The 23,376-nt window shown below is 41.7% G+C and overlaps 2 protein-coding genes across 6 annotated transcripts in view; one reads left to right on the top strand and one right to left on the bottom strand.

Moving 5' to 3' along the window:
• cabin1 (calcineurin binding protein 1) overlaps nt 1–18,025 on the bottom strand; it is a 39,162-nt gene extending 21,137 nt beyond the window's left edge. For 2 of the 5 annotated variants that reach the window (XM_085425010.1, XM_085425011.1), the window contains exons 1-29: nt 17,380–18,025; nt 17,175–17,267; nt 16,942–17,055; nt 15,544–15,678; nt 15,269–15,449; nt 15,047–15,176; nt 14,786–14,935; nt 13,683–13,990; nt 13,402–13,579; nt 13,172–13,305; nt 12,863–13,080; nt 12,648–12,720; nt 12,190–12,377; nt 11,964–12,101; nt 11,518–11,706; nt 11,197–11,439; nt 10,928–11,081; nt 10,708–10,823; nt 10,387–10,548; nt 9,296–9,502; nt 8,982–9,127; nt 8,524–8,785; nt 8,131–8,301; nt 5,382–5,471; nt 5,090–5,250; nt 4,781–4,992; nt 2,415–2,480; nt 1,510–1,689; nt 217–611 (exon numbers count right to left, since the gene is read on the bottom strand). In XM_085425010.1, the coding sequence (XP_085281136.1) occupies nt 217–611; nt 1,510–1,689; nt 2,415–2,480; nt 4,781–4,992; nt 5,090–5,250; nt 5,382–5,471; nt 8,131–8,301; nt 8,524–8,785; nt 8,982–9,127; nt 9,296–9,502; nt 10,387–10,548; nt 10,708–10,823; nt 10,928–11,081; nt 11,197–11,439; nt 11,518–11,706; nt 11,964–12,101; nt 12,190–12,377; nt 12,648–12,720; nt 12,863–13,080; nt 13,172–13,305; nt 13,402–13,579; nt 13,683–13,990; nt 14,786–14,935; nt 15,047–15,176; nt 15,269–15,449; nt 15,544–15,678; nt 16,942–17,055; nt 17,175–17,267; nt 17,380–17,382 (4,797 nt within the window). In that variant the 5' untranslated portion in view covers nt 17,383–18,025. The remainder of the gene's footprint in view (nt 1–216; nt 612–1,509; nt 1,690–2,414; nt 2,481–4,780; nt 4,993–5,089; nt 5,251–5,381; nt 5,472–8,130; nt 8,302–8,523; nt 8,786–8,981; nt 9,128–9,295; nt 9,503–10,386; nt 10,549–10,707; nt 10,824–10,927; nt 11,082–11,196; nt 11,440–11,517; nt 11,707–11,963; nt 12,102–12,189; nt 12,378–12,647; nt 12,721–12,862; nt 13,081–13,171; nt 13,306–13,401; nt 13,580–13,682; nt 13,991–14,785; nt 14,936–15,046; nt 15,177–15,268; nt 15,450–15,543; nt 15,679–16,941; nt 17,056–17,174; nt 17,268–17,379) is intronic. The other 3 variants (XM_085425013.1, XM_085425012.1, XM_085425014.1) reach the window with 3 other exon arrangements.
• A 2,689-nt stretch (nt 18,026–20,714) lies between these two features.
• Nucleotides 20,715–23,376, top strand: neflb (neurofilament light chain b). Its single transcript, XM_085426917.1, has 4 exons — nt 20,715–21,929; nt 22,085–22,209; nt 22,329–22,732; nt 22,840–23,376. The coding sequence occupies exons 1-4, from the start codon at nt 20,793–20,795 to the stop codon at nt 23,031–23,033; spliced, it is 1,860 nt and encodes a 619-aa protein (XP_085283043.1). The 5' UTR covers nt 20,715–20,792; the 3' UTR covers nt 23,034–23,376.

Below are 23,376 nucleotides of genomic sequence, written 5' to 3'. Positions count from 1 at the left end.
ACTGTTAAAGATCAAGAAATTAACAGCCAAATTAGACTGGAATAATATTATTTTTGACAGATGAGACTAGATTATAGGATCAGAATGAGCAGAAGAAAAGAATATCTCCCTAGAGAAGGAACGGAAGGGCTCACGATTGAAATCACATGACAGTATCTGTCAAAACTGTTGGAACAGGCATGTGGCTTGGCCATCAGTTAACAGGGCTGGACTGACCTGATGGGTCTTGCTGTTTGCATAGAAGAAGGCCAGGCGGTAGAGACTCTTGTAGTGCTGAGGGAAGCGCCCCAGACAGAGAAACAGAGCCCGGACACACATCTCCACCAGCATTCGTTTCTGATCAGGATGATCTGGAGGCAGGGCTTTGGGCACTTCTATCACCTCAGCGGGGGGCTCGGGCTTCTTCTTACCCTCGCTGGCCGGGGTCTGGGGGGTGGCCTGCTGAGAAGATGCTGGCTTTGGAGGTGTGGCTGGCACAGGCATCAGGTTAGGACAGGGGTCCGAAGAGACTTTGGGAGCTGAACCCTCAGACACAACCACCACCACTGCTTCGACTTCTTCCTGGATTACTTTCTCTTCTGTCTGGATGCCAGTGTGCTCACCACGTGAGGCTAAGATACAGCACAAAATCAAAACTTTAGACCCTGAATTCAGCGCAAAAGTCTCAAAGATTTCAGTTGTGGGGCATTTGGTTAGGTCAATGTTGATAGAAACAAATGTGGTTTTAATGCTTGGGTTACACAATTCTTTGGGCAGGAAACTAAACTTTGATTGTTTTAATAAATAAACTGGCCAATTATTAGCATTTTTCTTTATTATGAGTCTCAAAACAACAAGCTTTCAGTGTTCAAAGACATTCACAGTCCTGCCGTTTGTTTGCATTTGTTTACCTCTAAGCTGAGATTACGGAAATTAAAAAAATCCAGCAGTTAAGTATCCATGTTGTAGTTTCTGACATGTTTATGAACTTGAAGGGGAAAATATCAAAATTCTTTCTACCCAGAAACACCTACATAACCTAAAACCTTCACAAGCTAGAAAGAATTTCCCCCTCTTGCAATGTCAAAAGCAGATAACCAATAGGCTTTGACCTAAAAAGTCCCACCCCTTCACTTCCTGCTTTATCTGAGGTGAAATGAGTGAAGTGGAAGAGCAGAGCCTTTTCGGAACTCTGCAATGTTCAGGGCATAAGTGTTGCTTCCTTTGGATTCTGGCTGAATTTTATAGCAAATTCAACTCTTTCTCACTGAAAGTCCACAGGCTGTTGGCTCGAAGTGAGAGAAGGAAGATGTCATTTTTAAGTGATGTTATGATCTATTTAAACAACGGCAAGAGAAAACAACTTTCAAATAAAATTTATTTCATATCAAACACTAAGTTTGTGTTCCCTCATTTGGGAACCTTAACTACATTCATTTAATTGAATAAAAATCTTCAAAATGCTACTTTACGGAGGAACGGGCCAACATGTGCCTGAAGCAATAAAAGGCTCATTTAATCTCTGATTACCTGTGTCCTCAGATGCTGGCTGGCCATCCTTTACCGGGGTTGTACTCTCTGATGACGAGGAGCTTGCTTTCCCGGAGGCGAGTTTGTGGCTGCTGTCTTGTGAGCTAGCAGGGTCTGTGAAGGCATCCTGAGTGGAGTTGGAGTCAGAAAGCAAGACAACCTCACTGTCCTGACTGCGTTCTGGCAAAACAAACAAAGAGGGGGGAGGAAAGGAAAAAAAGAAAAGAAAACAAGGGTTATGCTGCCAGTTGCATGGCCGCAGACAGATAACTTCAGTATTTGGGATAAAAATGGAGAATTATTCATATTTGTGAGTTTTTGTGTACAAAAAGGTAATTCTGGTGAAGTGATCTTTCATAAAGATCAAGTGAAAATACTGTACAGTGAAAACTTTCATAATAATTCATTATATGTAACAGCATGCTGTGGATGCCTTTTTGGAATTGGTGGTAATGTGACAAACATTTCCTGTTGTAATGTGGGGAGGAGGGGGGGTATATACATATTTAGGAGAAAAAAAACAACAACTCATGAGCCAGAAATTCTTATTAGTGCATCGCACAAAGAGAGATGGTCTGTTTTTGTAAGTAAAACAGTTTTTTGTTTTGGTTTTTAAATGCTACAGTTCCTCCTAATTACATTCTGCAGTCTCAGGAAAAAATAATCCTGGGCTGAGAACTGTAAATAAGAATCAAGAGGGCAACAAGCTTTAGCTATTTCAGAGAATAATGCACACAAAGGACTTTTCAAAAGATTCAGTCATGAGTCAACAGCCAAGTTACTATGGTACTGTAAAATTTGTGTAAACTGACAGCTGTGCATTCAGTGCTTCCTACAAGAAAGCACTTCACTCTAGATTCAAAATATAGCCTCTTAAAAGGTTTGGTGGGTTTGAAGAGCAGTACCATTCAGGGAAGCCAGCCATATTGAAGACCTGGGCAGGCAGTAATCATGGTCAAACTCTGGTGAGGCTGTTGAAGATACGGGGAGCTGGTTTTAAGATATAATCAAGCAAATATTGCACCTCTTAATTTATAGAAAAGATTATTAAAAAAAAGAAAGAGAAAAATCAGTCATTTATGCTTCTAGACAACTGAATGCAAATTTAATGCCACTCCCCTTAAAAGTGTAGAACCTGATTCAGACACACATTTCTTTCTATAAGAAAATCTGCAGGTTACAAACTAAGTCCAGAATCTGCAATATGAATAAAACCAAGAATAAATTTTCTCCCATTTTACTATTAGAATTTTAAAAATGAAATCAAATCATGGGAGTAGTCCAGGAAGAATTCTTCGAAAAGTGTCGAAGAGTCAATAATGAACATAAAGATTTCATAAATGCATGTCTGAATCTGGTCCTGTGGTTTTACCACGCTGATGCACTTTAAGCAGGACTCAAGACAGAGAAATTGGACACCTGCAAGCAGCAATGTGCATAGTGGGGCATTTTCTGGCTTCAGTCTCAGTTTTGAGTGCCAATAACAGGGCAGCCACATTCTTTCTGACTTGACATTTTCACACTAATTGGCCATAATTAGAAATTAGATCCAATTAGTGGTAAATAGCAAACATGACTCACGCAAGGTTTTGAAATCTCTCCCAGAAGTTTGACTTTCTGCAAAATTACCCCCCACACTGAGCCCACATAAAAATGTGACCATATGATACACCAGACAATTTAGTGGATTGTGATAAAAGGACGGACTTTGTCCAGTTGTGAAGGCATTCACCCCATTAGAACTACATGCATATAAATGGCAAAGCAGGTGGTAAAAGCAAGCAGGCAAAGAGGTAGCAGGCAGGTAGGTAGGTAGGTAGGAAGGAATCTGGAAAGGGTGACAAAACTGGCAACATGGGCAATATGGCTGCGTTATTTGCACATTCAAGCTCAACATGATACATGGGGTGGGTGGACAGATGTCACAGTTCTTGTCACATGGAAACAATGTCCAAGACTCTTTGGTCCAAACAGCACTCGGCCTTTACAGTTCAGGAAATTGAAATCAGCTCTGCTGCACAGTCATTGTGTAAGTATGCAACAACCACTGGAATAAAAAAACAAACAAACAAACAAACAAAAAAAAACAGCCCATCTTGCAATACTTAAAGTGTTGTCCCTTAATTTAAAAGAAAGGCAGTTAGGCTTACAGTACACACCGCAAGAACATAACAGATGGTTAGTTCGCGTGAGTCAGTAAGGTCTCTTATAATGTTAACTGTACACGCGGTAGTATATTTACATTGCTGAAAGCAATATTGTGCTATTAGCACATTACTACATAGAACTATCAATTTTTTTTTTTTTTAAGAATTAAAATTTTCTACTTTCATTTCCAGCTTCATGAGAAAAATCACATTTCACAAAAACAATTCTGTTTATCAGCGCTGACATGTCGAGCACATCGAGCGTTCTGAACATGTTAAACTAGATTTTTATCTGCATAATAAAATCCAAACACCATCAAGTTTTTCTACCTGCAGACCGAACTAATCTGACCTCTGCCGTCTAAAAATGTGTGTGTATAAATACTGAACTTCCATTTATTTATTTAATACTAAATGCACTTAATTACAGATAAAAAACCCTCAAATACATCATCCAACTTAATCAATCTAACCTTTCACTTCTGAGCTGTGCAAGGCATGCATAAATATTTATAGGACTTTAAATTCAAGAATCTACCAGGTTAAAGTAAACTAACTGGTTATGCTTAGCAGCAGACTTTGAACAAGTACCAGTCACAAGTCTTAATAAAAATCCAGATCACTGAGAATTTTCAGCTTTTCTTGGTGTGATAAACAGCAGCTCATGTATGCAACCCCTATATCAGCAACAGAACAAATGCTGGATGTTAAAAGCCTGAGGAAGTTGCAACACAACAACAACTATTACATATTAGGAGGGGCAAAGTGATAGTTAGGAAAGAACATGGTGCCAGCAATAAAGAGCCACAAGAGAAGGATATGCCACCAATACACCTACACACAGATATATGCAAACCCACAGGCCTTAATGCTCTGTCATACCCAACCTTGAAATCTGTCTCTTTCCACACTGCTGCTGCAAATTAGTCAAATAATCAGTAGCCATATTGCCCATTTCACCACATCCCAATCACCCAGTGCACAGGAATCATTGTAACTGAAACCAAAGCAATTAAGCATGGTGATTAGCAATCGGAACACTCCCCAGTGGGCGTCCTGTCCCAGCGCAGAAAGAGCTCCAAAGAGCCCGACCCCTGAGACAGTGTCTAGGACTGGGACTGTACCATCAGCCTGCCGCTCCTCATGCCGCTGCTGCTGCCACTGTTGCCTTCGGAGTGTTTTGCGTTTGGCGTAATCGTGGTCAAACGGCGTGGCCACATAAGGAGGTGATGTCAGACCTGGGGTGACAACTGATGGAATGGATGAGTTAAGGACATTCCCTATACAGACTGAGGGACAGTTAAAGTCTTCATCCATCATAGAGGGCGGTTTCTCCCTGAAATAAATCAAAAACAAGAATAAGTTCTTCTGCATGATTTTTTTAAATTTGACTCTTATATCACACTTCTTGTGTTGTATTTTTTATAACTTACTTCTCATGGGCCCTTGGCATGCTTGGCATACTTTTCTCTTCTCCCCTCGCAAATGGTCCTGTAGCTGCTTCAACCAGTAAGTTAAACAAGAGCTCGTGTTCCAGATCTGGCTCATCAGCCTCTAGTAGTTTCAGGATGGTGGCACTCAAACGGAAATGCAGCTAGAAGAAGTTTAATATATGCAGAGAATGTCTTTAAAATGTGAATGTTTCCAGGCAGTAATCTTACATAACACAGCACTGATGTAACACAACTAGAAACTATTGGGAGCCACATGTCACAGATAGCATACCTCCAGGGCTTCCATGGCCAGGTCAGGAGGATTATGGTAATGGATTTTACGGGGGTATCTGGCAGCTTCTTCGTGCAGATAGTTTGCTGCCTATAAACACAGAAAAGGTGAGAGTCACCAACCTGACAATCATCTGCCAAATGAAATTAACTCCTAAACGCATAAAAAAAATGCCTGCTGAAATCACGGGTCATACAGTTCATGTGCTTCCAACAATCTAATCAGAACAACAGAGTTATGACTAACTGTTCTGCCAAAGGGAAGAAAGAGACAAGAAAAAGAAAAGAAGGAAACATCTTGCGGGAGTGGAAGGGCAGTGATCTTTGCTTCTGTAGGTGGATTATGAAACAACACCAGAGAGAAGAAAAAAAAGAATACATCGGCAATCAAAGGTTGATTACAATGACTGGAACAGTCCTCGTGGTTTTTGTGTTATTACTTAACTAATATCTAATGAAACTGAAAGGAATACATTTAACGTTGTGCTATCCTTAGAAAAGTTCCAGGCAAGTCACACCTCAATACCAATGTTTATTATTAAACATCAATTATTTAAAGAGTTCCTGACACACACAGTATGTAGGATCATTTAAACCATAGGTGTCAAACTCTGGCCCGCAGCCTAATTACATTTGGCCTGCGAAGCCATACAAAATTACCATTAGAGCTGGCCTGCCAGTATTATACAGTGCATGTACTGCTAATAATACAATTCCCAGAATGCTCTGTTGGTGTTTTGGCACGTCAGTCATGACAGGACCCATTAGCACCCTCTCCTCTGTTGACCATAGTCATAGCAACCATGCAAATACTGCCATGCTACCTATCCCAAAATGGCAAAAAGAAAGTCAGAAAACAGGAGCTTTCTGGACAGGTGGGAGAATATGATGAAAATTTGATAAATGATAAAATGATACAATTTAATTCAGAAGGCTGCAAATACAATTTTTATTTAAGAAATTAATTCCACTGATGTATTATTTAATTGGAATTTTGATTTTGCATGTGTGCAATATTAAGTTATATATACATTTATATAAGTTATATATATTGTTTAGTATTAAGCTTTGCTTGTTCCATATTCAGTTTTTCAGCAAAACTTGTTTGAGTCCATAAGAAATGATTCCTTGTTATATTTGGAGGAAGATTTTTTTTTTCAATGAATATTAATGTTAGCCCGCGAGTTTGAGCCACTTTTGAATTTTGGCCCACTGTGTATTTGAGTTTGACACCCCTGATTTAAACAATGTGTCTAGCCCTGTGATACTCAAACTGTGGGGTAAGCAACCCTGGTGGGGCAAAACCAGGGGAAAATATGATGGTAAGTAGGGCTGCTCAATTAATCGAATTTTAATCACGATTACGATCTGGGCTTTCAACGATCATTAAAAATGACTGAGCCGATTATTAGCCCCTCCCTCGTTTATCCGCGACACCTTAAAGGCTGTCTGTGAAAATATTGTCGGGCATAAACCGGTCGTGGCGCAAAAAAGGTTGGAGACCGCTGATTAAGAGGACCCGAGGGAAGCTCGGAAAGCTAAGCAGGAGTTATTTGGAGAGGAGAGTGACTGCCGTTGGTTGAAAAGAGAGGTAAAAAAAAAAAACTTCAGTGGTGTTGCACACTATTTTATATAATTTTTTAAAGTCATTGTTAACCCTTTAAAGCCGGTCAGAGCAGCACGCTCCGTTTTGTGTAACTATTTTTAAATCCCTGTAGAACCGGAACCGTGTAAGCTAGCGCAATAATTTGTTTTGCATATGAAACCGGAGGAGTTGTACTTGCATCTGATGCCATCAGCTTGTCCTCGGTCACGGTTTCCTTCCACAAAAAGCTTTGCAAAAATTGCATAAAAAGTGCTTGCAGGAACAAAAGCATAATATTCCAGAAACACGCTTCGCCGATCAGCTGTTCTTAACACTTCCCACCGTGAAACAGACGTCAGCGCGAACTATCACATGTCCGCCATTTCTTGGCCGAAACCGGAAGTGACGTCATTTTCGCAGAAATGTAGTTTTTTACTTGTAGGCCTTAAAAGCCTATACTGGTCATGTTTGACTTTTCTGAATAGTTGCTGGGATGCTTAGAGCTCGAATTGCACTGCTGGAAATAGTTTATTTTGATGCACCTGCTGTTTTCTTTGCAATTTGCATCATAGGATTGCTTTTTGTTTTTCCTGCAGTATATAAAAATTGGTGTATCTCCAAAATAAAACTATGAACACACTCAAAATAAATTTCCTGTTATTGTAAACTATTTTTTGCAACTTTTTTGTATTTAAAGTTTTGAGGGATAAACCTCTTAAATTTCTCCAAGTAATATATGTAAAAAAAACAAACAAACGATTTTAAATTTTTTTTTGTAGTTTATTGCACTTTTTTGCAATTAATGTAGTTACTATGGACTTAATGCATACATATTATTAAAATATGGGCTATAACAGTTGTATAGCAACTTGAAATGCTCCCATAAATGGCACTACAACATGTAAAAAATAATATAAGCTCTGGCGGACTTGGTTCTATAGTAGGTCTTAAAGGGTTAAATAAATATCGTCAAATAATCGAGATCTCAATTTCAGTGAAAATAATCGTGATTATCATTTTTGCCATAATCGAGCAGCCCTAATGGTAAGATTTTCTGATGGAACATTGATGAATCGTATTGAACGTTAGCGATTTATATTTTAAATTTTTTTTTTACAAAATGGGAGAACCACTGGTCTAGCTTCTTGTCACCAAACCACTTCACCTTTTTATAAAGCTGCAGATATCCCGCCGGAGGCTGTCTACGTTTCTCTGCTATCTTTCCCAGCATGTAGTGAATCAGCCACTCTTCTTCGTCACTGTCACCCTCACAACGGGAGGCGCCCTGAAAACACTGAAAGGCCGTCTCCAACATGGAGTCTCTCCTTTCTTCCATCTGAAACACCACAGACACACAAACATGCACATGTTGGAAACATCATGAACGTTGTAGCTCAAGGGGGTAGATTAATTGACTCTATAAAGACTGCCAGTATGGAATGAGCAAGAAGTGGCCCAATGCAATCGGTGAGTTAATGTCTTAAAAAAAAAAAAAAAAAAAAAAAAAAGGTGAACGGATAGGAAACACAGGTGAGTTATATGTCAGAGCATGCCTCACCTGTTTAACCACCTCAGGGGGAAGCTCACTGCGCCACTGTTTGAGCTGCCGTGAAGCAAACGAATGCAGCGCATATGACATGGTACCATACTCTATCCACAATGACAGATTGGAGCTGTCGATCTCCAGAGCCCTCTTAAAGCAGTTAAGCACTGCTTGGGAGTGCTTCCATATAGGAACGTCGCTTTTCAGCTCATTGGAGTTGAGCTTGTCTTGGATACGGCTGGCCCTCGCTAAAGCCATACCTGCCCAGGAGTCAAACCTAAAGCAAGACGAGGAAAAACACTTCAGTATTCTCACTGCATTTAAAAGTACACTATGTTACTTTATAAAAACAAACAAATACAAACAATTCCTCTGCACATCCAATTTTGTGCTTTTTTCAAACAAAAATTACAGTAAACCTTAACTTTAAAACATTAAGAACAAAAAATTGATTACTGTGTGCAATGAGCTACCTGTTAGGACAAACACATATGTCATGCATATAGAACTTGATGGCTTTGGATTGCTCCTTGTTCTTAAAATGATAGTCCGCCACAAGGTAGTAGATCTCATTGATGATCGGAGGTGCAGGAGCACTGCCCTCGGGAAGGCATGGAGCCTTAAAGAGAGAAACAAAAAAATCTTAATTAGACGAGACTGTTACTGACTTCAAGGCTTTTAAAAAATATATTAAATATATATAAATATTATAGCAAGGAAGACCCTGTTTATAACGTCCAAGTCACTTAGTGCTTCTCACTTCTTCACCATGGCCCCACAAACTGACCTTTTCTGTCATGTCCTCAATGTAGGCTGCCACTTCATCCATTGTGAGGACGGGAGTGTCACTTGGGGGGGCGATGCTTGAAAACCTCCTCAGCAAATTGGCCAATTCTGCAGACACTGTACTCGTCTTATAGCTGTCAAACTCAGGCAGCGACTTTGGTTTGAAATACTGAAACATGAAGAGGGCATCGCTCCACAGAAGCTCAACCTTAAAGCAGAGTAATACCACGGGAAATTAATACCTGTGTAACATACATGGCTACAGCAATTACTGCTAAAAGGTCCCAATAAGACTATTCTTTCATTAGTTACAGTGTACAGTTAGGACTCCAGCCACTGAAAACCAATGACATACAACTGTGGGAATGACCCCCACCTCGTGGCTAAACGCAAGTACTACAAAAATACAAGAGATTGGGTACTTTACACACAAACCTCCTGCTGAGTCACTTTATCTCTTATAATATAACACGAGTTTACCTTTTTCGCTCCCTTTGACTCTTTATCTTCAATCAAATGTAACTATTTACAGAGAACTCTGTCAAGCATCTCCTATAGTGACAAAGCAATAAAGGAAGCATGCTGTTATATACTAAATATTTCATTATCTTGTGAGTTACTCAAAGACAATTTCACTAAATTACGGTAAAAGTCTAAAAGCCCACAAACCACAATTCTGCTGGTAAGTCGTTAATCTAAATGTGGTTGCATTTTTCCTCACACACTGAATCAGTGCCATTAACGCTATTTCACCGGTGCAATTTATTTCAGTGACATCAGAAGTGTATTCCTCACCAGCAAAACAACATTAATGGATATAACAGACTTTTTCTGTGTGTCATGAGGGCCTGTCTGAGTCATCAGCCCTCAGCTAAACAACTCACTATTTATGCAGGTTTGTCAGTACCACTGGGAAATCACACAAAATAGTCCGACCTTAAGTTACCTCTCAGCAATTCTGCCTGTTCTTCAGGTATTGACTTTTGGACTATGTCATTAAATTAATTAACTTCTGCTTGGCAGAGCCGCTTGTAGATCAAACACCAAACTATAACACGTTAAATCAAGCAGAGTGTTTTAAGCATCTATAACCTGTGGAGATGAATGATCTTCAAGGTAGCGGGCCTTGCTCTTCTTACTGGGGTAGGCATATAAACAGAAAAAGCACTGTTCCAGGGCCATTTCCAACTCCTCCTTGTAGGGGTGAGAGTCACTGCTAGTAGAGGCTGCAAATTCTTTTTCCAAAACTCGCACCTAAACCAACAAAAACAAATATTTAAAAACATTTTCATATGTTTTTGAAAAAAAGAACAAAAAAACGAAGTAATGTACAGCCTACATGTCAGGCTGTACATTACTTTGTTTTGTTTTTTTGGTGTTGATGTAGCATTTGCAGAGAGCAAACAAACTTACAAAAAATTTGAGAAGGGCTCCGTCTGAGCTGCAGCACAAGGACCGACGGCCAAGATACTCATGGGCCGTGTTTAGAAGCATCAGGGAGGAGGGCAGCATGGGGGTGTCTGAGTCCTCTAAAAATTAAGACTTGACAGTGTCACTCAGTGTAACAACTGACATGGCATATACAGTACACTGAAGGAAAACTAAAAAGCATAAAAGCAAGATATCAACAAACCTTCATCATCCCCTACAGACATATGCTGTCGAAGCATACAGTCAAAGGCAGCCTCTTCGTGCTTGATAATGCGATACAGGATAATCCAAGGCAGGACTGAGAAGAAAAATGGCTCCTTGGGATCATCAGAAATGGTCATGCTAAGATCAATCAGCTGAAACGCAAACCGACAGCACAATAAATTAGCAATCTAAAAATTAAGTGTATCGGTACCTTAATGTTGCGTGAATTAAAGCATTACTTAAGGCGAACAGAAACTCTCTTTGAACCTGGATTAGGTTGTTTGCCAGTCGAGCCATACTAGAGAAGTGGGGGACATTGCTCAGAAGCTCCGCCTCTTTATTGAAGCAGACCTCGATGCCATCTAGCAACTTCACAATGGTGCTAACCCACTCCTCCTTGCTAGGTGGAGAGCTGCTTGGAGCAGAGTTGAGCTGCTGGAGGGCTTCATTCAAGGCCAGCTCGCTGCACTCCAAACACTGCTGGTAGTCCTGCAGCTTCAATAGTGAGTTCTAGGACACAGGGTTAGAAATAATTACGCATTTCAAATCGTTTAGCGATTCCACTGATATCACTGTAGTTTGTCTAACCTGTAGTAACGTCAACTGTGCGGGACGCTCAGGTGTTGAGCTCACAAACTCCAGAGGTTTGCTCCTGCTCCCATAATTAAGGGTGGGCTGCAGCAGACGCACCACTGAGTCGAAGTCCGATGACTCAAAGAGGCGCTGGATCTCTTCCAAAGATTGACAGCGCTCCAGACACTTTAGCCTTTTGTCAATCTGTGTGTGGGAACAGAGAAAACCCACCAAAAACCCAGTCAAAACATCTACAAAATAAGCACTTCGATATTTTCAAGCTTAAATTGCTATGAAAGAAATGAATGCTTAAAAATTCCCCTCTCTCTTTTACATACGCCATATACACATACATTTATATATTACATAATTAAGTATTTTGATTCTGATAAACCCCATAAGAGAGAAATGGGAAATATATTAATAAAAGAGAAAATATATATACTGGCCAGCACACAAACCTCCTCTACAGAGATTGCTGCATCTACACGAAGGTTAGGCAGGTTGATTGTGTACTGTTTCCCATCTGGGCTCTTTGATTTGCTCTGCAAAAGGCCTACACAGACATCATAGCTCTCCAGAGCCAATTCCATGTCCCCCTGTCAAAACAAGAAATGCACTGTTACTGAGTGAAAAAAATAACTCAATAATAATCAAGTAAAATATAAATAGACATATAAACTTTACCTGCAGGGCCAGGAATCGTGCCTTTAGCCAGTATACTCGCACCATGACATCCAGCCAGTCATCCTCAAACAGATCTCTTTGAGATGCACCAAGAGCGAGAAGTAATAAATCAACCTGGAAGTGCTGCCCAGGAAATTCTGAGTCAGTGGTATTGTTTCCAGAGCCACAGCTGCTTCTTCTAGGAGTAACTGGATAAGGAATTAAAATATGAATGCAAGCCAAAAATAAACAATGAATTTCCATTGTAAAACAAATACTACATATCATCATGTTCAACTTCAACAGTGACTCCAACACCTTTTAGATCATTAAGCCAAATTTAAAATGCTAGATAAATGGCAACACATTTCTCACATTCAGGCTCTTGAATGCTTTGCTCAGTAGTGTTATTTGTCCAAATTGATCTTTTCAAAATCTACTAGGCTATGAGAAAAATTATGAAGCTCACTCAGACTTACCAGCCTTCCCTTTGCTGTGTAACCATTGCTCCAACTGCAGTTCCATACAGGCCAAGCTCATTGTCAACATCCCCTGCATACGTTAAAAAAACAAAAAAACAAAACTAGATCCTTAGAGAAAAGCCTTAAAGGGCTTAAAGTAAATTAATGTTAAGCCATAAGCATGATGATAAAAGACATTCAAGCAACCATAAAATTAACCAACTTTCATTTACCCGGATATGTTGGTTGCTGCAGTCCCGAAGGAGAGGATTAGGAAGACCGTTACTGTGCTTCCTCCAGGTCTGATAGACCTCCAAGACCACAGCAGTCAAGCCCCGGGGCCACTCCTCCATGAATTTCTGACCCACTGCTTTCAGATAGCGCATCATCAGGTCCAGTATACCACCATTGGCCATATTGTCAAGTAGGAAGTTGTGGACATCTTGTTGTTCTGGAGGAAGGAGTGGACAGTGTGTTAATATGATGGAAACACCAAAATGAGATATGATATTGTGAATACACATTTAGGATGCACCACATACCAGACTTCATGTATTCAACTGAGTCCACAGGTAAGCAACTCCCATGCAGAGGCTGTATGTCATCCTTGCCATCACACTGTGTCTCGAGATTACTGAGGCTCTCATCGTCATTATCAGGATCAAATTTCTTTAGCCTAAGAGAAACCAGAAAAATACTTTTACATCAACAAAACTATAATAGACCTGTAAGATTTACGCATTCTACATAAGGTTCAGTAAAGAGCGGCTACCTAGAAGGTAGGTATTTAAAAAGCAGTTCCTGAAAATCAATCTTCTCCTCCTTCTTGCATTTAGTGTTTCGAACACGTGCAGAGCGCCGCTTTGCCGTTTCCCCGCTATCTTCTACCACGCGTTTCCGTTTCGGCGCTTTCTTCACCTTATCTGTGAGCGACACTTCCATTGCTGTAGCTGTGAAGATTTGAGAACATTTAAATGGCTACAATAACAACAACAATAATACTTTTAATTGATACAAATAATCACATTGAGAGGCAAGACAAACAGCACTGACCAACAGGTGGAACAAAGGTGTTGACCTCTACAGTGGACTGACTGGTGGCAATTTGAGGTTGATTGCCAGATTGAGCCATCACTGCTGGCTCAGTGAAGACCACTGGAGGCAGGGATGAACTGGGGCTGCTGCTTAGCACTGTGGTCTGGCCCATACTGACAGGGCTGCTTGGCTGGGGGATGTTCTGGAGGACGTTTGGGTCACGGTACTCTGACAAGTCAATTCTGCGGCCAAGACTTGGGCGTGGTAGCTCACACGTGGTCTGATGTCTGTACATTGCAAGGAGACTTTCACCCAGATGTTTCCATCTGCAATAAATACAGAAGATATAGCAAAAAATTTGGTCCGGTGATAGGTTTGTAGCATAAACCTATTCGCTGGAACGTTAAGGACAATTTACTACACAGCAAAAGCAAGACACAAGTAGGCAAAATTCTTTGTGTTACTCATGCATGAGGGAGAGAACCACAACAAGCGCCGTTCCTTCGCTTGACCCCAGTCGCTCTCGTCCGCTCCCCCATAACATTGTTCTTTTATTGAGCTCACATGAATATACATAGGTTCATTAACATAAGACGTCTACATACACACAAAGAGTACCTTGCCTGTGCGTTGCATAAGTATGTGTGTGTGCGTGTGTGGGGTCAAGATGCGACTCCCCAAAGCTGGTGCCAGGAGTCTAGCGGTCCATCTAAACAAAAGGCTCTTACACTCAAACAGATATACGTGTGTTTGCTATACCATATATCACCAAGAGAAGATATGACCTCTCCTAGGAGGTGTGTGATCTATGCCAGAACACTCTGTAGAGGAGTGAACGCACCCCCCTCTTCATGCTACACAGAGTTGTTACAGACCTCCTAGGATGAGACATTCTTTCAATCTACAAATGATTATATACTTCTAAGCATATATGACTAATTTTTCTAAGCATAAATGACAATAAACAATACAAATCTAACAGATTCTGCATTTTCTGCTGATGTAAACCATAGCATTGTAATAATTAACAATAATCTGTTCTCATTAAAACAAATAATCTATGGTTAAATGCTGACTGTGTGATGAAATGACGCAGACAGCAACAACAGCAGAGCACTCACGAGAAGCTGTGGATGGGCTGAATGAGTACAAGGTCAGGTTTTGGTTCAGAAAGAGAGAGAGCCTGCCTGCGCCTCCTTATCTCTAGTGCCTCTTCCATAATGGATTTGCGTTCCTCTTCTTCTACTTCCACATAGTGAATAGAAATATCACTGAGAAAAGTTTAAAAAAAAAAAAAAAAGACGGAGACAAGTTTGTCAGTCATGGAAAAGTATGGTGCAACTCGTAAACAGATTAAGAACTTAAAAGAAAGTTGCCTTTACCATTTCATGAACATCTGCATCGTATCCCTCTTCAGACAAGGTTGTTCCTCAAATATTTTTTCCTTCAACACCAGACCTTTGGTGTAACAATGGTCCTTCTCTAGGGCTTTGGAAATGAAGTACAAACAGCCTGGAAATACATAGAGAAATGTTAGCTACTTTCCCCCCCATACATGAGCTCTTAACCTGACCGTGAAAAGCTTATGATGACATGTTACATACAGCTGTAGTCACTGAGTGTATAGAGTATAGTTATGAGGTTGTCCAGGCAGGGCCAGTGGTCAGGGTTACAGTGCAATCCTTCCTGGAATGCATGACGAGCCAGAGGAATGCGCACCAGTCGCACAGCCACCTGACCAATTTTGTACCACATGTTCACATCAGTGGAATCCAACATGACAGCCTGAGAACAGAGCAGAGCAGAATTTATAGTAAGAACACCTGCCAGCGTTATTCATTCGGTCATTGAATTTAATCAAGTTAAAGTGACACATTACCTCTAAGTAAAACTCCATAGCGGTCTCCAGGTCATCCCGTAACGCAGCCATACTAGCCAGATTTTTAAAAGTTGAATATTTCAGCATCAATCCGGGGTGCTTGAGGCCCACTCTCTGATCATCAGAGGGCATGGCCTGAAATATTAAGAGGATACATTAGATTCAACACCAAACCCATGGGGTCTTGATAAGATCAAGCAAGGTAAATAATGTCAACATGGCCAATTTTATTTACGCAGTGAAACTGAATTCTACACAGAAAATGGTTAACATGATATGTTCATAATGACACAAAGTATGAAAATGTATGTCCTGAGAAACACAAATGGAAGAAAATCTGCAACAATGTGTGAAACTTTAAATATCACAGATCACCACTTTAGTCCTCATGATCAAATGAGCCTCCAAGCTGGCTACGTGTGGCGTTTCAGTTTGAATGCTAAATGCACTGCACTGGTCTCATTGCAATTCACAAACATGGGATGCAGGATGAGCTCATCAGGTAGGGTGCTTAGGATGAGTTTCAGAGCTTGAGCCCTTTCATTCAGCTCCTGGAATTTTGGCACTTTCCTGTCAATTATCAACTCCTCCATATCATCTGCAGCCATGCAAATTATAGCCTCTTAATAGTTCATTTTTAAGTTTTTCTTTTCCAACATTTTGATAACAGCATCCTGGGTAGGTTCGGGGTCTCCTTCGCTGCCTTTATAAAAGCTGTTGTTAAGGTCTGCGCTGCTGATAAATTGATTTTCTCCAGCTCTTTAAAGAGAAACATCACAGCGTAGAGAGCCAACGGAGCAAGTGAGGCAGCGTCTGCTTCATTCTTTATGTCTCCCGTGGTCATCCTTGACCAAGCGATGGACTTCTGTGCGTGCACACATCCACTGATGCCGGTTTCACCACATTCAATCAGTCATGGAGACTGACAGAATGGAAACAGACAAGGATCTTGGGTGAGATGGCTGTCAGTGATGAGAATACCGGCGCACTGTTGACTGGATGGTGGAATTATAGAAAAAAATAAATGACCTCTATAGGTAATGCGCTAATTTTAGAACAGCTTTAATTTAAGGAGCGCCACAGTTGTTAGCACTGTTGCCTCACAGCTACTACGTCCTAATTACGAATCCACCATCTGATTGGGGGAAAGCTGTGTTGCGTTTGCATGTTCTCCCCATGTTTTTGTGGGTTCTCTCCAGGTACTCCGGCTTCCTGCCAGAGACCGTCTCAATGTGTTAGCCCTGCGATAGATTGCTGACCTGTTCAGGGTTTACCCTGACTCTCGTCCTGGGATAGCCGGGATAGCCCACCCACCCCCACAACCCTGAAAAGTGTAAAAGAATGGATAGATGGGCTGTTCTGTGCAACCATATTATTAGTTTGTGTTGGTGTGTTTACCTCTTTGAGCAGTGGAGTTTTGAGAAGCTCATGGTAGGCCTTGGCGGACTCCTCAAATTTATCATGTTTCTGCAGATCCAAAGCTTTGTGATATAAAGCGAATGCCTCTGCTTCCTATTGACAGAAACAAACGGGGGAATACAACTGACTTAATGGGATGTACAGAGATGAACGACTGCATCAGCAGATAGAACTAATATTGCTTATTCATCAGCATATAGTATGTAGCCTACTTGAGCCTCTTTTGTCTGACTCTTGCTGTTTCTCAGGGGATCTTGAGACTCGTCTGCAGCTGCCGAAGCAGCATTTAGTGCTGCTATGCGAATCTGTGTAAAAGGGCAGAGAGAAAACGCTTTACCATGCAGTAATCTGTCTTAGGCAAGGGAGTGTGCGCAGTTACAGTGAGGATGTAGCTGACGCTGTGATTCAAGGTCTTACCATTTTAATATTTGAAAAGCAGCTCTTCTGCCTTCACGGTTCGCAGATTTCGTTGAATGCAAGAAAAACAAAAAATACACTGCAAAGCCATTTAGTATGTCCTCTGTGTCTTTTCCATTTACTGTTATCTATTCATTTGAGTGTATGTGAGAGCTTTGGGCGTACACAACCTACAACACAGAAAAGCAATGCGAGCCGGCGTTTCTATCACGCCACGTATTTGCTCTTTAAAGAGGAGATTACGACCACTTGGGACCGACTAGCTCACATTACCGACACGCCATTCAAAACCAAATCTGGTTAACTTAGCTCTCTGTAAACGATATTTCGCTCTTAGCAAATATACAGAACTCTGGAGAGTAGATGCTAAACGTAGCTCACAGTTTCTCCAGCTAGCCGAAATTAGCAGAGACGTTTGTGAGCTAACTGTAGCTTGTGGTCCGCCGGACGACCGTCACTTCCAGAGCTCAGCGACTTACCATTCATTCTCAATTAAACTGCACCTGTAAAGTTTCAGGTACTCGAGCAACATAACAAACCCTGAAAACTCCGCGGCTACGAAGCAATTTAGAAACTTAACCTATACATCATCCTTTGTTGTTGTCAAATATGGATGAGACCCTGAGAATGTTTGCGTCACTGGATGACATTTGCCACCCGCCAATCAGTAACGTGGTCACTGATTGGTCAATACCCAGTGGGCGTACTCTTATGACCAACGATACTGTATGATATTGGGTGACACCGTCTGGGTTCGCTTTATTACTACATCGCCGTCCGCCTGCCGGAGGGGCAGCGCGACAAGGCATTTGAAGTGTCGGATATCCTGAGTTCCGACAAGGAAAAGAGCACGCCGACTGAAAGAGCATTTATTACATAGCTACACCTTACCCAAGGAATACACTAAGGTGGCCCAATTGTTGGAATTAAAAAGAATATTGTATATTATCCTAATCTGTGCAACAGAAACCCAACCTGCCAAATGCGTACTCTTGCATAGTGTTATTTTAAACTACATCGGTGACCAATCAGGAACCTCTATATATAAAATTGCAAATTAAAGTTTGGGGCAAAATCAGGTCGGTCAGAGGGATGCGCACTTGTTATTGGTTATATCTTTATTTTCCAAATGTGGATGCTCCGCGAAATAACATTATATCTTTATAATAGTGTCGTGCGTATATTTTAGTGGTTAATTAAAATGGGAAGAAATTATCCTGTTGCTGGTAATTATACTATCATTGATCATCAATCATACTAATTGAATAGACCGGTTTTCTCAGCAAGTAGCCCATTAAAAAGCCCCTCTGCGGTCTTAAAGCCTCACTGGGGCAGCAGGCTATTTAAACAGCACGATGTGCATGAGTGGCTCGTTACAATACCTGTGCCAGCTTCCTAAAAACGAATATGAACTTTTAATATGCAGAGATATGCTTATCCCCTCTTGACCAAAGTTAAAATAACTTCATCAGAAGCTAGGCTAACAGTAGTATGTCAAGTCTGCGCAGAGGTCCATTCGTTAGTGTGTACTAGTGTCATGGTCCACAGTTAGATAGGTAAGCAAGTGCACAGATTTGGTAAAGATAACACCGAGGGATTTGGGAACATCCTATTGCAACAAATACTTTGAGCAGAAAACCAGTAGCCTTGTACCTGTTTGTTTGTACATTTACTTGTTCTCATCAAAGTCCAAGCTATTAAATCTTCAAACAACTGTGTACAATCAGACAAAAAAATGTCTAAGCAAAATGTTGTGTTTCTCCTGCACCATTCATAACTTATCAATTATGCATTAATAATGGCAACATTTATTAATTAAATATTTTTTCTTGATTTGCGACACTCCAAAACTGTATGTAAACTGCAAAACTAACAGAAATACACGCAAAGTTTGTAGTAAAATACATAGCCATCTCATTTTTTTTTCCAAGTACGTCTTTAGATCGGTTCTGTAGTTCGGCCTGTGCACTATAAAGCTGACTGCCCATGGATGGACGTGCATATGTTCTTGAGAATCCAATTCCCCATATTTACAAGATAAAAATGCAACCGTTTCCTGGAAAGCGTGGATGTTGCAGCATAAGCAGCACGTGTGCATAACATATAAAATGTTGAAACTGAGACATGTTGTTTTATGAAAAATATCGCTTCATTTTGAATGTAACACCAACCACATACAGTCGATGAGTATTATTGAATTAATTTATAATATATATATTTATTCACCAAATATACAGTTCATATTGGCTAAATCAATTCAATTCAATTCAATTCAATTTTATTTATATAGCGCCAAATCACAACAAAAGTCGCCTCAAGGCGCTTCATAGATACAGAGAAAAACCCAACAATCATATGACCCCCTATGAGCAAGCACTTTGGCGACAGTGGGAAGGAAAAACTCCCTTTTAACAGGAAGAAACCTCTGGCAGAACCAGGCTCAGGGAGGGGCGGCCATCTGCTGCGACCGGTTGGGGTGAGAGAAGGAAGACAGGATAAAAGACATGCTGTGGAAGAGAGACAGAGGTTAATAACAAATATGATTCAATGCAGAGAGGTCTATTAACACATAGTGAGTGAGAAAGGTGACTGGAAAGGAAAAACTCAATGCATCATGGGAATCCCCCGGCAGCCTAAATCAGGAGATAACAAGGTGTAAACGTGAACGTTTGTTATACATTAGTGCTTAAATATTTATAACCCTGTTTCCATCATGGGAACTTTCCTCACGTACTAAGAACCATTCGAGTGACTCGGGTTTTTTTTAAAGGCGTGGATCAGGGTCTAAATGAAGTTCTGGAAATTGAACATTGTGATCAACATTGTGACATGCATGGGAAACAATCAACCACTAGAGGGCAAACTTTTATCTATAATCATGAGAAGATCCAGTGTGTGTGTGTGGGGGGGGTTTCCACCCTTTTTTCAGCACCCCAAGATGCTGAGCTGATTACCTTAGCAAACGTTTGCTGTGATAGTTGGATCATAATAGAAATTTCACTGATACCTTTTCAGACACTGCTGACAAATTGTATAAAATTATGCAAAGCAGTGGCTAAAAGATGGTTTCCCCTTTCTTCTGTAGTTTGCACAGATATGTGATAGAGAGATGAGGTCTTTGTCAGGGTTTCTGATGACGAACTGCAAGAAAACTGCAGCTTCTAGGTGTAACAGTATATCATCTTTGTCCTCACTGACCCTGTGTGTTGCAGTCCCTTGTTGCTCTTTCGTTGCTTCTCCCCCGCCTTCTCCATCCCTACACTCATCCTCACCCACCCCATCTCTTCCTTGGCTGAGACCGGCTGGCTGGCACTATTATCAATTCTTTCTGTCAGCATGCCTGCAACAAAAAAAAAAAAAGAAAAAAAAAAGCTTACGTCACAGTCATTACTGGCCCTATAAAAGTCAGAGTGATGCAGATTCACTGTGCAGTCGGCCCGGCAACATTCACAGACACAGAGCAGCCCGTCTCACTAGTCATGGCTTCCGCAGGCTTTGACCCTTACTTTTCTTCTGCTTACAAGAAGAGGGGAGTTGTGCGCAGCGGAGGATATGGGACTGGTGGAGGGGGAGCAGCTAGGTCTGTCTACTCCACCCACTCTGCCCCAGTAACTTCCTATGCATCTTCACGCAGAAGTTATCCTGCATACGCCCGAGCTACTTCCAGCTACTCCACCATTCTTTCTGCTCCTGTGCTTGCACCTGCTCCTGAGCTACGCCTTGACCAAGCAGCCCAAGTCAGCTCTGAGTTCAAAGCAGTAAGGACCCAGGAGAAGGCTCAGCTGCAAGACCTGAATGACCGCTTTGCAAGCTTTATTGAGAGGGTCCATGAACTTGAGCAGCAGAACAAGTTGCTGGAGACTGAGCTCCTGCTGCTTAGGCAAAGGCAGACGGAGCCATCCAACATTCGGGCCCTGTATGAGCATGAGATCCGCCAGCTCCGTGTAGCTGTGGAAGAGGCCCGCCATGAGAAGCAAGCAGCCCAGGACCACAGGGATCAGATGGAGGATGTGCTGAGGAACCTGCAGAAACAGTATGAGGAGGAAGTGCTTGGCAGAGAGGAGGCCGAGGGCAGGCTCATGGATGCCAGGAAGGGAGCAGATGAAGCCACACTGGGCCAGGCCGAGCTTGAGAAACGAGTCGAGACCCTGCTGGAAGAGCTGACCTTCCTGAAGCGTCTCTGTGAGAGTGAGATTGCGGAGCTGCAGGCTCAAATCCAGTACAGCGCAGAGGTGTCAGTGGAGATGGAGGTTGCCAAACCGGACCTGTCTGCTGCCCTCCGTGACATCCGAGTGCAGTACGAGAAGCTGGCACAGCGCAACCTGCAGTCAGCCGAAGAATGGTTCTGCAACAAGATGAATGTCATGACAGTGGGCGCCACTCGCACCACGGAGACTGCACGCAGTGCCAAAGATGAAGTTGGAGAGTACCGCCGGTTGCTTAAAGCCAAAATGCTGGAGATTGATGCCTGCCGCGAGATGAACCAAGCTCTGGAAAACCAACTACAGGAAGTGGAGGAGAAACAGAGTGGTGAGATTGCTGCACTGCAGGTGAGGCACAGAAACAAAGGAAGTGCAGTGACCTCTGTCTCTTTCCTGTGATAAAAAAAAAGAAGAAGAAGTGATCCTTTGTTATTTTCTGTTACTCAGAGGAGTCACAGAGCAGATATTTAACTTATGTACATATAACATTTCTCTTTGTACAGGATACAATATGTGAACTGGAAGAAGAGCTGAGGGCAAACAAAAATGACATGGCTCGCTACTTGAAAGATTACCAGGACCTTCTGAATGTGAAGATGGCACTGGATATCGAAATTGCTGCATACAGGTAAGTGTCTTATACATAGTGTCCCACTGTCTTATATACTGGATGGTAATTGTGGAATACACAATAAAATGGGTAATTAGGCATTTCATCTTCTTGTAATGTGTGCTTTATCCTATCAGGAAGCTTCTTGAGGGAGAAGAGAATCGTTTGAATGTGGCAGGACCGATTTCTGTCACTGGGTACTCCCAAGCCATGTTTTCTGCTCCGTCCTATGGAAGAACGCAGATCTCCATGCATTCTCAGCTGAGCTCTGCAGCTCCATACCTGCTGAGCTCCCGCCTGTATACTACATCGCTGCCCACAGAGGAGACAATATCTGCAAGCCAAGCACAGCAGGCAGAGGCTAGCCCTCCCGAAGAGGAGGAAGAAGAGCAGGTGGAAGAGGAAGAGAAAGCTGAAGAAGAAGAAAAGGAGGAAGAAGAGGCAGAGCAGGAGGAAGGGGGGGAAGAAGAGGAGGAGGAGACAGCAGAGAAGGAAGGAGAAGAAGAAGAGGGAGAGAAGGAGGAAGAGGCAGATGCAGAAGGTTAGTGTGGTAAATTTCCATGTATGCCCCTGTGCGTGTCCCTGTGTGTATGTAGTGGGAAACTAATGTGACCTTTTATCTTTCTTCACCTCATTTTCATTGTGAAGAGGCTGAAGCAGAGGATGGAGAAAAAGAAGATGAGGAGGAAGGAGGAGAGGACGGCCAGCCTGAAGATGAGGAAGATGCCGAACAGAAAGAAACAGAGGGCGATGAAGAGGGTGAGAAGGAGGAAGAAACTGTAAAAGAAGAGGAAGCAGAGGCTGAAGAGAAAAATAGGAAAACAACAGATAAAAAAGTCTAACTTTACTCATTTTAAAAACAAAGTGCTAGCCTGTAGCTAAAAGGATGTTCCAAATCCTCTGGTGCTCCTATTTGCTCTGATGTCTCATTCAAACCAAATGAAAATATCTTAAAAAAGTGCTGGTGACCTTCACCTCTGTGTGGTCGACACGAGTGAAAGCTTGTACCTGAAAGCATGTATGCACAGGTACACTCTGCAAAAGATTAAAAAAAAAATGTATTTACAAAGACAGGATGTGTCAGGAGTAGGAATTCTGCTTGGTGGAGAAATGTTTGCTGGTGCTTTACCTTAACCAAAATATGCTTATGTAACTGCCTTGTATGTGCAATAGCCTTCAAGTCCA

The sequence above is a fragment of the Rhamphochromis longiceps genome, linkage group LG12 (genome assembly GCF_057381845.1).
Source record: "Rhamphochromis longiceps isolate RC_006_pf linkage group LG12, R_longiceps_female_GT1.1, whole genome shotgun sequence".
NCBI classification, from domain to species: Eukaryota; Metazoa; Chordata; class Actinopteri; order Cichliformes; family Cichlidae; genus Rhamphochromis; species Rhamphochromis longiceps.
This window is presented reverse-complemented; position numbering and strand designations above follow the sequence as displayed.

What these genes read in the sequence shown, in the direction of transcription:
- neflb (XM_085426917.1), top strand. Translation starts at nt 20,793, where the DNA reads ATGCAGATTCACTGTGCAGTCGGCCCGGCAACATTCACAGACACAGAG. An exon ending in ATCGAAATTGCTGCATACAG is followed by an intron (nt 22,210 to 22,328) that starts GTAAGTGTCTTA and finishes TTATCCTATCAG; the next exon opens with GAAGCTTCTTGAGGGAGAAG. An exon ending in GGAAGAGGCAGATGCAGAAG is followed by an intron (nt 22,733 to 22,839) that starts GTTAGTGTGGTA and finishes TTCATTGTGAAG; the next exon opens with AGGCTGAAGCAGAGGATGGA.